The sequence below is a fragment of the Otolemur garnettii genome, unplaced genomic scaffold (genome assembly GCF_000181295.1).
Source record: "Otolemur garnettii isolate 467f Iridium unplaced genomic scaffold, OtoGar3 scaffold00045, whole genome shotgun sequence".
NCBI classification, from domain to species: Eukaryota; Metazoa; Chordata; class Mammalia; order Primates; family Galagidae; genus Otolemur; species Otolemur garnettii.
This window is the reverse complement of record NW_003852440.1, coordinates 1,402,327-1,413,639: the sequence shown is the minus strand read 5'-3', so window position 1 is coordinate 1,413,639 and position 11,313 is coordinate 1,402,327. Positions and strand designations below refer to the sequence as shown.

The 11,313-nt window shown below is 38.3% G+C and overlaps 1 protein-coding gene across 1 annotated transcript in view; it reads left to right on the top strand.

Annotated features, from left to right (window-relative positions):
• The first annotated feature begins 6,036 nt into the window (after positions 1-6,036).
• LOC100963937 (tubulin alpha chain-like) overlaps positions 6,037-11,313 on the top strand; it is a 19,512-nt gene continuing 14,235 nt past the window's right edge. The window contains 1 exon segment of the mRNA XM_012805869.1: positions 6,037-6,227. Coding sequence (XP_012661323.1) covers positions 6,037-6,227 — 191 coding nt within the window.

Here is an 11,313-nt window from a genome sequence, read left to right as displayed (position 1 = left end):
TCAACTGATTCAGCTTCAACAATTCTGAATGAAAAATAAAAGTTGAGCACATTTTCTACTGCATGGGTGCCCAAATGATCATGCCCAGATTAACTACAGGCAAGAGGAAAGCTTTCAGCAGAACGTTTGAATAAGGGGATCAAGATCCTGAAGTATTTCTTTGAAGAACTGAAACATACCTTTACAAGTATGATCCTAAAGAAAAAGCACAAGGTGATGGCTACCAAGAAGTAGTGCCGCCAAAGCAAAAACACATCAAAGAGAGAAGCTTGTGAAAATAGTTTTAAGAGATGCTCAAGGCACTGAGCTTGTTGACTTTCTTTCTCTCTTTAATTGCAAAAGATTAGAGGGGTACAACTATTTCTGTCACACAGACGAACTGCATAATGCTAAAGTCAGGGCTTTTAGTGTACCTATCACCAATAATATACATTGTACTCAATAGGCAAATTTTTATCCCTTATCTCTCTTCTATGCTTCCCCTCTTGTTAGTTTCCAATATCCAGTAAACCACTTTATGACCATGTGTACCCATAATTTAGCTCCAATTTATTAGTGAAAACAAGTAGTGTTTGTTTTGCCATTCCTGAGATACTTCACTTAGGATAATGGTCTCCAGTTCCAAACAAATTGCTACAAAAGACATTATGTCATTGCTCTTCATGGTTGAATACTACTCCAGTACTACTCCATATACTACATTTTCTGTATCCACTCATCCATTGATGGACACGTAGGCATATTTCATACCTTTGCTGTTGTAAATTGTGCTGCAAAAAAACATTCAGGTACAGGTGTTTTATAAAAACAACTTCATTTCCTTTGGGCAGATGCCAAGTAGGAGGTGGCTACATTGAATGGTAGGTCTACTTTTAGTTCACTGAGGTATCTCCATACCACTTTCCATAGAGGTTGTGCTAACTGACAGTCCTATCAACAGTGTATAAACATGGCTTTTTCACCACTTCCATGCCAATATCTGGTGTTTTTTGATTTTTTTAATAACAGCTATTCTCATAGAGTATGATGGTATCTCATTATGCTTTTCACTTGTACTTCCATGTTAAGTATTTTTTCATGTTTGTTGGCCATTTGTCTATCTTCTTTGGAAAAAAAAATCTGTTCGTGTCTTTTGCCCACTTTTTGATGTGATTTTTCTTACTGATTTGCTTGAGTTCTTTGTAGATTCTGGATATTAGCCCTCTGTCATATGTACAGTCTGCAAATATTTTCTCCCATTCTATATGTTTACTGTTATTTCCTTTGCCATGCAAGAACTTTTTAATTTACTTAAGTTGTATTCATTTATTTTTGTTGTTGCTGTATTTGCCTATAGGGTCTTAATCACAAATTCTGTCTAAGCTGGTGTCCACCAGAGCTTGTCTTGTTTTCTACTAGAATTTTTGTGGCTTCATGTCTTTCATTTAAGCTTATAATTCTTCTTTAGTTTTTGTATATGGTGAGAGGTAGAGGTCCAGTTCATTCTTCCACATGTTACTATCCAATTTTCCCAACATCATTTATTGAATAGGGCATCCTTTAGCCAGTGTAAATTTTTATCTGTCTTATTGAACATTAGTTGGCTACAGTTACATGGTTTTATTTCTGGGTTCTCTATTCAGTTCCACCTGTCTATGTGTCTACCTTTACACCAGTATCATGCTGTTTTGATTACTATGGCCTGGTACAGTGGTTCTCAACCTTCCTAATGCCATGGCCCTTTAATACATTTCCTGTGGGTCGCAACCCATAGGTTGAGAACCACTGGTAGAATAATTTGAAGTCAGGTAATGTGATACCTGAAGATTTTTTCTTTTTGCTTAGGATTGCTTTAGCTTTTTTCTGATTTCATATGAAATTTAGGATTGCTTTTTCTAGATCTATAAAAAAGTTATTGGTATTTTGGTGGGAATTACACTGAATCTGTAAGTCACTTTGAGCAGTATGACATTTTAACTATGTTGATTCTTCTAATTCATGAGCATGAGATGTTTTTCCATTGTTTGTTTCATCTCTGATGTCTTTCATCAGTGTTTTGTAGTTCTTCTTGTAGAGATCTTCCACCTTCTTGGCTAAGTGTATATTCCTAAGTATTTTATTTTCTTTGTAGCTACTGTAAACAGTACTGAGTTCCTGATTTGATTCTCATCTTGACTGTTGTTAATGTACAAAATTGCTACTGATTTGTGTACATTAATTTTGTAACTTGAGACTTTACTGATACAATTTATCAATTCTAGAAATCTTTCAGAGTAGTCTTTAGGGTTTTCTAGACAGAAGATCATATCATCAGAAAATAGGGATAATTTGAACTCCTCTTTGCGTTTAATTCCCATTATGTGGGGAATTACATGTATTGATTTCAATATGATGAACCATCTTTGTACCCCTGTAATGAAACCCACTTAATTGATTATCTTTTTGGTGTGGTATGGATTTGGTCTGTTTTGATGTGGTATGGTTTGTATCTATGTTCATGAGAGATATTGGTCTATAATTTTTTCTTGTGTATTTCCTGGTTTTGTTATCAGAGTGACTGACTTTATGAATGAGTAAGGGAAGATTCCTTCCCTCTTTCCAGATGTTTCCGTAGAATAGGTGTCAATTATACATTGTAGGTCTGGCAGAATTGGCTGTGAATCCATCTGATCCTGGAATTTATTGTTGTTACTGGGACATTTTTAAATTAAGGTTTCAATCTTACTACCTGTGATTGGTCTGTTCAAGGTTTCTATTTCTTCTTGATTCAAGTGTGGGTATTTGTGTGATTCCAAAAATATAATGCATTTTCTCTAGGTTTTCTTGTATGCATTAGTCTCAGATGACATTTTGTGTTTCTGTGATATCAGCTGTAATGTCTCCTTTTTCATTTCTGACTGGGCTTATTTGAATCCTTTCTCTTCTATTTCTGGTTAATTTAGTGAGTGGCCTATCAATTTAGTTTACCTTTTCAAAGAACCAACTTTTCATTTCCTTGATCCTCTGTATTGTTATTTTCATTTCAATTTCAGTTCTACTTTGATCTTTGTTATTTCTTTTCTCCTGCTGGCTTTGGGTTTGGCTTGTACTTCTTTTCTAGTGGAGGTATAGCATTAGGCTGTTAATTTGTTATCTTTTTGATGAAGGTGTTTAACAAAATCCCTCTTGAAGAGTACTACTCTTTCTGTATCCCAGAGATTTTGTAGCATGTGTTGCTTTTGTCATTCTATTCAAAATATCTTTTGATTTCCATTTTGATTTCATACTTGACCCAAGGATCATTTAGTAGTAAGTTGTTTAATTGCCATGTGTTTGTGTAGTTTTTGTTTGTTTGTTTTGTAGAGACAGTCTCACTTTATTGCCCTTGGTAGAATGCTGTAGTGTCACAACTCACAGCAACCTCCAGCTCCTGGGCCTAGGCAATCTCTTGTCTCAGCCTCCCGAGTAGCTGGGACTGCAGGCACCCACCACAACACTCGGCTATTTTTTCGTTGCAGTTCAGCAGGGGCCAGGTCCGAACCCGCCATACTTGGTATATGGGACCAGCGCCCTACTCACTGAGCCACCGGCACCGCCCAATGTTTGTGCAGTTTTCAGAGTTCCTCTTGGAATTGATTTCTAGTTTTCCACTATGGTCTGAGAATATACATGGTGTAACTTACTTTTTCTTTTTAATTTGCTGAAATTTGTTTTGTGGCCCAACATATAATCTCACTTAGAAAATGTTCCATGTGCTGATGAGAAGAATGTACGTTCTGTGTTTACTGCAGCTCAATTCACAATTGTCAAGATGTAGAAGAACCCAAGTGCCTATCAACCCATGAATGGATTAACAAACAGTAGTATGTGAAGAAGGATGAGCCATAAGAAAAGATGGAGGCTTTACACCTTTTGTGTTTACCTGGATGGAGTTGAAACACATTCTTCTTAGTAAAGTATCTCAAGAAAAAACGTATCCAATGTACTCAATACTAATATTAAACCAATGTATAAACAACTACATATTCACACATACAAAAAAACACAAGTGTAGTCTAGCAAGGGGTAAGAGAAAGGAGGAGGGAGGAGGAAGGGTGAATGGGAGGATCTCATCTAATGTGAATAAATGTGAGGGTATTCAGCACACCTTCTTGGTGAAGGGCTCAACTACAACTTTACCTTAGAATTGAAAATAATGTAACCTAAACATTTGTACCCTCATATTAATTGGAAACAAAATAAAAAGAATGCACATTTCACAGTTTGGGGGTACAATGTTCTGCAAATGTCTGTTAGGTCCATTTGTTCTAGAGTCCTGGTTAGGTCCAGTGTTTCTTTGTTGATTTTCTGCCTCAATGTTCTGTCTAGTTCTGATGATGGAGTGTTGGAAGTTCCTAGGAATTATGATTTTGCTGTTTGTTTCTTTCCTTAAGTCTAGTAGTGATTGTTTTAGAATTTGGGAGCTCTTATGCTGGGTGCACATATATTTAGGAGTGTCTTATCTTCTTGGTGAGTTACTCCCTTTATCATTATATAATGAACATCTTTGTCTTTTTTTTTCTTACCATTGTTGTTTTAAAGTCTATTCTTTCTGATGTAAGAATAGCTACTCTTACTCACTTGGTTTCTACTTGTGTGGAATATTTTTCCATCCATTTACCTCAAGCCCAGAGAGTCATTATGAGTTAAGTGAGTCTCCTGAAGATAACCTATATTTGGTTTTGTTGTTGATGTTGTTGTTTTAGTCATTCTGCCAACTGACATCTTTTAAATGAGGAGTTTAGACCATTTACATTCAATGTTAATACTGACATGTAAGATACTATACCAGTCATCAAGCTGACTGCTATCTAGTTGCTTTGTTTTCTCCATTGTGCTACTGTTCTATAAGAACTACTGAGATTTTACTTTTGGTTAGTTTATGTAGTGGATATCAACTGTTCTGTTCAATGGATACAGCACTTTTAAGTATTTTTTTGTAAGGCAGATCTAGTGGCGACAAATTCCCTTAGTGTCTGCTTATCTGAGAAAGACTATTTCTTCTTCATTTATGAAGCTCAGTTTTATAGGATTCAAAATTCTTGGCTGAAAGTTTGTTTAAGAAGGCTAAAGACAGGACCCCTTTCCCTTCTAGCTTGTAAGGTTTTCTCTGAGACATCGGCCATTAATCAAGTAACTTTGTAAGTTACTTGATGCTTTCATCTCATTGTAGTATTTTCTCCTTCACTTTGGCTTTGGCCATGCTGATGACTGTATCCTGAGATGTCCTATTAGGAATAAATCTTCTAGGAGTTCAATGCCCTTCTCCTATCTGGATGTCTAGATCTCTAGCAAGACCAGTTTTTCTCCATTAATATTTCAAGTAGGTTTTCCACATTTCTTGCTTTTTTTTTTTTTTTTTTTTTTCATTCTCTCTCAGGGATACCTATAATTCTTATGTTTGGGCATAGTACATAGTACCATAATTCTAAATGACTTTGTTCAATCTTCCTGATTAATTTTTGGCTAATTGGATTAATTTGACAGCCTTGTCTTCAAGCTCTGAAATTCTACCTTTTGGTTGGTCTAGTCCAGCGGTTCTCAATCTGTGGGCTGCGATCCCTTTTTAACAATGAAAATACATTGCAGTATTAAGAAGGTTGAGAACCACTGGCCTAGTCTGTTGTCAAAACCTTCCCCTATATTTTGAAGTGCCCTAACTGACTCTTACATTGCCAGAAGTTCTGTAACATTTTTTCTTAAATTGTCTCTTCAGTGAATACTTCTTTGATGTCCTAATTTTTTTTTCTGTTTCTTTGTGTTGGTTTTTAATTTTGTCATCAATCCCATTGAGCTTCCTTGTGATCAATGTTCTGAATTCCTTATCTGTCAATTCAGAAGATTCCTTTTGTTGAGATTTGGGTTGGGGGGCCAGTGTGCCCCATGGGGGGAGTGTCAAAGGAGTCTTTTTCCCCACATTGCCAGCATTCTTATGCTGATACCTTCTCATCTGGAATCTTATCTCTTCCCTCAGGCTTTGTGGCACACCTATCATCCTATGCAGGCATGTTGCCAGTAAAGAGAGGAACAGGTCCCTCGATGGCATGTTTGAGTCCTACTCTAAAAGGCTTACCAGGCAGAAGGGTGTATACACTGAAAGCCTGTAATGCAGCTGTTCCCCTGCATCATTCCGTTTCTCTGTGGTTACCACAGTCCAAGCTGGTCCTGGGGGATATTCATGCAGAGTGGTCAGTTGGTTCCCAGGCCACTCCTGGAAGCTCAGGTGGGAGGTAAGTCATGCCTCTCTTCACAGACACAGATGGCATTAGAGTTTGTTCTGCCCAAGTCTCCCCATGGTAGAGGCAATGGTGGCTGGGTAAGGCTATTTAATCAGCAGCCATGGGTACCAGAGCTTGAGTGTTGACTCTGCCCAGGTCCGGGGGCAGTGGTGACAGACGATGAAAGGTGGCATGTAGTGGGCAGGCCATGGCAGTGGTCGGCATGTGAGGTTATAGGGCTACAGTGACAAGGAAACACGTGGCAAATAGGGCAATGGCAGCACCATGGTGATGAGTAGGGCTGCTGAGGCACACAGCACATGGTTGGCACAGCAGCAGAGATGTGTGGTGGATAAGTCATAAAAGCAGAGGTTTTTGCTTCATTTAAGTCTGGTGGTAACAGCATCAGTGGCACCATCTAGCTGGTAGCAGCACTATACAGATGGCTGCAATGGACTATAGGCACCTGTTCTGTACGAATTTCTTGTGGCAGAGGTGCTGCACAGTGTCCAGTCATGGGGTTCATGAGACTGCCTGGCCTCTCCACTCTCTCCCTGGCCTGGCAGGGGTGACGTGGAGGTGGCTGCAGTAGAGCCAAACCATGTGTAGATAGGGTACTCTCAGCCAAGAGCTCAGAATGGCATAAGCTGCAGCAACCCAGGATCAGAAGCCACTGAAACACTACAGTGTTGCTGCACTCTTCATGCAGCTCCCTGATCATTCCAGAGACCAGCAGTGGTGGGGAGGCACCCTTGCAGCTTGGGTCACAGTGTCCGTGGGGGGAGTGTGGAGCCCCCAGGTTCTCTCTTCTGTTCTTTTCCCACATGCAGGCACTTTCCCCTAGGTGCCTCCAATACTGCCAAGTGATTCATGCTTTCTTCTCCTTCACTGTGGGTGTCTCCAGTTGCTTCTCTGACGATTCACAATGCTCTCTCTAAGAGGATCCATCCCGAGGTGAACATCTATCTGCAACTTGCAATACTTCCCATGATAGCAGTGTGTGTAGGCTGTTTCTAGTCTACCAGCTTAGCCTCTGCTTGCTGACTTTCTGGAGAGCCAAAGAACATCTCCTTAGTTTGAGAGTGTTTTAAGGAAGTTAGCCATGGCTTTAACAGAAAAACACCCTGGAAAGCTTCACCAGAGAGGTCTTCTCCACCACAACATTGTTCTTGCTCATTTCTCTCATCAAACAAGGGCAAGTTGAAAGAGTTTCAATGAAAAATCATAAGGCATCCACCTGACTCTGACTTCTTTTTTTTCCTAATTTAAAAAAATCTTTAAATGGTACCCATTTTTCTTCAATTAATAATGTAAGAAAGACTACAGTGACATAACTAAAGTCCCAGGACCCTCAGTTCTTTAAGGATGGACTAAATGTCTGGTATTATCACTTACAAAAGTATCTTCAGAAATAAAGTTTCTAATTTTTAGTTTTATTTTTAAATTCCTTTTTTCATGAACTTCTAAAAGTCCCCAAATATTTTTTCAGTTTCTTATAAAATTAAATACACCTTTTCTACAACCCAACAATTCTACTCCTACATGTTTCCCCAAAAGAAATAAAAATGTAAATCCAAAAAGACTTTTATAAAAAGGTTCATAAAAGCTTTATTCCTAACAGCAACAAACTGAGAACAACTCAATGTTCATCAATAGGAGGACCGATGAACAAATTTTGGTATATTTATACATATTATTCACAAAAGTATATAAATTATTTATACAAATAAAATAAATGCATCTCACAGACAAGGTAAAGGAAGCAATTAGGAAAAATATGTTGCTTGATTTTCCACTTATATGAAATTGTAAAACAGGCAAATCTAATCTATAGTAATAGAAATAAGAGTAATTGCCTGGAAGGTTGGGGGATGCTGATTAAACAAAGGCAGAAAGGAACTTTCCGAGGTAATGATGGAACTGTTCTTTGCCTTAATTTGGGATGCTATACCTTTTTATTAAAACTCATTGAATTATATTTAAAAAAAACCTGCACATTTCCCTGTATGTAAATGTTACTAATCTCAGTTTAAAACAACTACCATCAACTTTTATTTGATATATCAACACCTATAATTTAAATGTCTGATTTTCGATAATGTTTGTTGTTGTTGTTGCTTGCAATCACAGTTCACTGTAGCCTTGAATTCTTAAGCTCTAAATATTCTCCTGCCTTAGCCTCCAGAGTAACTGGGATTATAGCAAGCAGCACCATGCCCAGCTTAAATGCCCAGTTCTTATGTGATCATTGGATGCCTGCATACTAAAGGAGTGAAAAACCATAATGTAAAGCTGAATATTGAATATACACTCAATTGTCTAAATATACATGTAATACAGATATATAGATTTTTACCCGTTTTATAGGAGGGAGGATACTATGCTTAGAGGCACTTAATTAATTAAAACTACTTTTTTGAACACTGTTCAAAATTTACAGAGAAAAACACCTATGTGTTATGTAAACAACAAAAATTATATACTATTGACTCCTTGCATAAATAGTCATCAAAAGCCAAATCCTTCTAAATGTACATCACCCATTCACATTTTAATAATAATAAAAAAAAATCTCAAAGCCAGAAATATCCTCCTCATGTGTTGGTCACACAGAGTTAGTCACCTATCAAGCCCAGTCAGACTGCTGTGCTACACAAATTCAGGGCACACCTGTTACATTCTAATCCATGTGAATGGTGTCCTTTGGATTTGTACACAGCCTGTGCAGCCAGCCACTCAGTGGCCCTGAACTCAGTTGTTGCACATGGAAAATCATACTGAAGCAATAACTGGTATGACTATATATAAGCAACATAAATCAGCTTGAAAAGTTAAATTACCCATGGTCAATATAACTAATAATAACAATTTCTTCATACTCCACATAACTGTGGTAGTTACGTACTGTCAAATTAGGTAGGCTGTGACTATGTTTTCCCAAACTCCCTTCCCTCTGTGGTTCCGAGTTATCATTTGCCATAGGTGAAACATGAGATATGAAATCTAAAATGCTATACTCCAAGTTAAGTGTTTTTGTTAATCACACTGTGACTTAAATACAAATACAGAGTCACAGCCCCTCAAACTACTTCTAAGACTCAGAGTCCCTTGAAGAAAGGAGAGGCTAGGTGTGCTTGAAGAAGGACGCTGCTATATATCCAAATATGTACACTACAAGTCTCCCCTTCCCACAAAGAGAACTGTAGAAATTTACTACAGTGATTATGCACTGGATGTTTTTCATCCACATCTTCAAACTTTCTCCAAGCTAAAGATTCCCAAAGATCCAAAACTCCATTGTGTTCCACCAATCAGAGCAGGAGCTTATGGAAATCTGATCAAAAACTTCTAAACCAAGTCCAATCACGGTATACTGGGTCCCCAAACCCATCCTGTGGTAACTTCCACAGTTCTAAAACACACACCTGAATACACACACCCAGCATCTGCCAGAACGTACATATTCATTCCCTGGCTTGTGAATGGGGAGAGGGCAAGTGGAAGCCATTCAACCGCTTGGGCTTACTAAAATAGTACTGCTTCCTGGAAGGATGGGAGAGATTGGTGCCACCATAAAGAAATTAGAAGACGCAGGAATGAAGACTACATCTTCATTCAACTCTCCCACTTGGCCTGTGCAGAAGACAGATGAATCTTGTAAAATGACCAGAAGTTATCAAAACATAATTAGTTAAAAAAAAAAAAAACATAATTAGTTGGCAATGCCAATTACAGCTGTTATTCTTCATGTGGTTTCCCTACTGGATCAAATCAGCACACCACCTGGCACCTGGTATGACTCTATTGAACTGGTGAATGCTTTTTTTCTCTATACTTGTTACTAAAGAATATCTGAAGCTTTCAAACTCAGTACTATAGACATCTGGGGCCATATAATTCTTTGTTGTAGAAAACTATCTTGTGTATTATAGGATGTTTAGCAGCAGCATCTCTGGCTTATACTTACCAGATGCCAGTAGTACCTCAACCCTCACTTGTGACAACCAAAAATGTCTCCAAACACTGGCAAATGTCCTCTTGGTAGGCAAAATTTCCCCCAAATGAGAACCACTGATCTAGTACATAGGGATCTTTATCACCTTTTCTTCCACAAAACCACATATTGGTCCACTGTGTTGACAATATGCTGACTAAATCTCCTCGGCAGGAAGGAACAAGGTCTCTACTCTACAGAGAAATAAGCATGCCAGAGGGTGAGAAATACGAGTATATCCCATAAAAATCAGGGGCCTGCTTCCTCAGTGAAATTCCTAGGAGTCCCAGGGGCTAAAAATATTCACTGCACCTGAGCCCTTCAAGTCTTAAAAAGAACACCATGTATGCTGATTTTGAAGATAACATATACTTAATTAGCATTACAATTCAAAAGCCTGCTAGTTGTGAAAGGGACCCAGAACAATAGGAGTCTGTAACAGGCCTAGGCTGTCATGCAAGCAGCTCTGCCATTTGAACCCAGAAGAGTTGGTGCTTGAAGCTAAGTATCTGTAGCAGACAGAAATCCAGTATTGAGCTTTCGATGGGCCCCTTATAAAGTAAACTACAATTTAGATTTCCAGGATTTTGAAGTAAAATATGCCATTCTTTGTAGGTAACTCTTTTCTCTTTGGGGGAAGCAGCTACTGGCTTGCTATTCAGCCCTAGGAGAGCCTCAAGAGTTGCCCAAAGGCTACCAAGTTGCCATTCAACCTAAGCTTTCCATTTTGACCTGGGCACTATCTGACTCATCAAGCCAAAAAGTCGGGCATACCAGCAACATTTCATTATCAAATGGAAGTGATATAATAATATGTTAGATAAGGTTTGAGCAACTCCTAAAGGCATAAGATGTCCCAACCTCTATAAATCCACACCTGTAGCCTCATGAGGAGTACCCTATAACCAAATGATCAGGGAAGAAGGAAATTCAAGCCCGGTTATAGCAGCTTCTGCACAGTATGCTGCTACCACACAAAAATGGACAGGTGCAGTAATACAGTACCACTCTGGGGTGGCAATAAAGGAAGAGCCTGGGCAAAAATTTAAGCAGTATACCTGGTTCTTTCTTTTCTTTCTTTCTTTCTTTTTTTTTTTTTTTTTT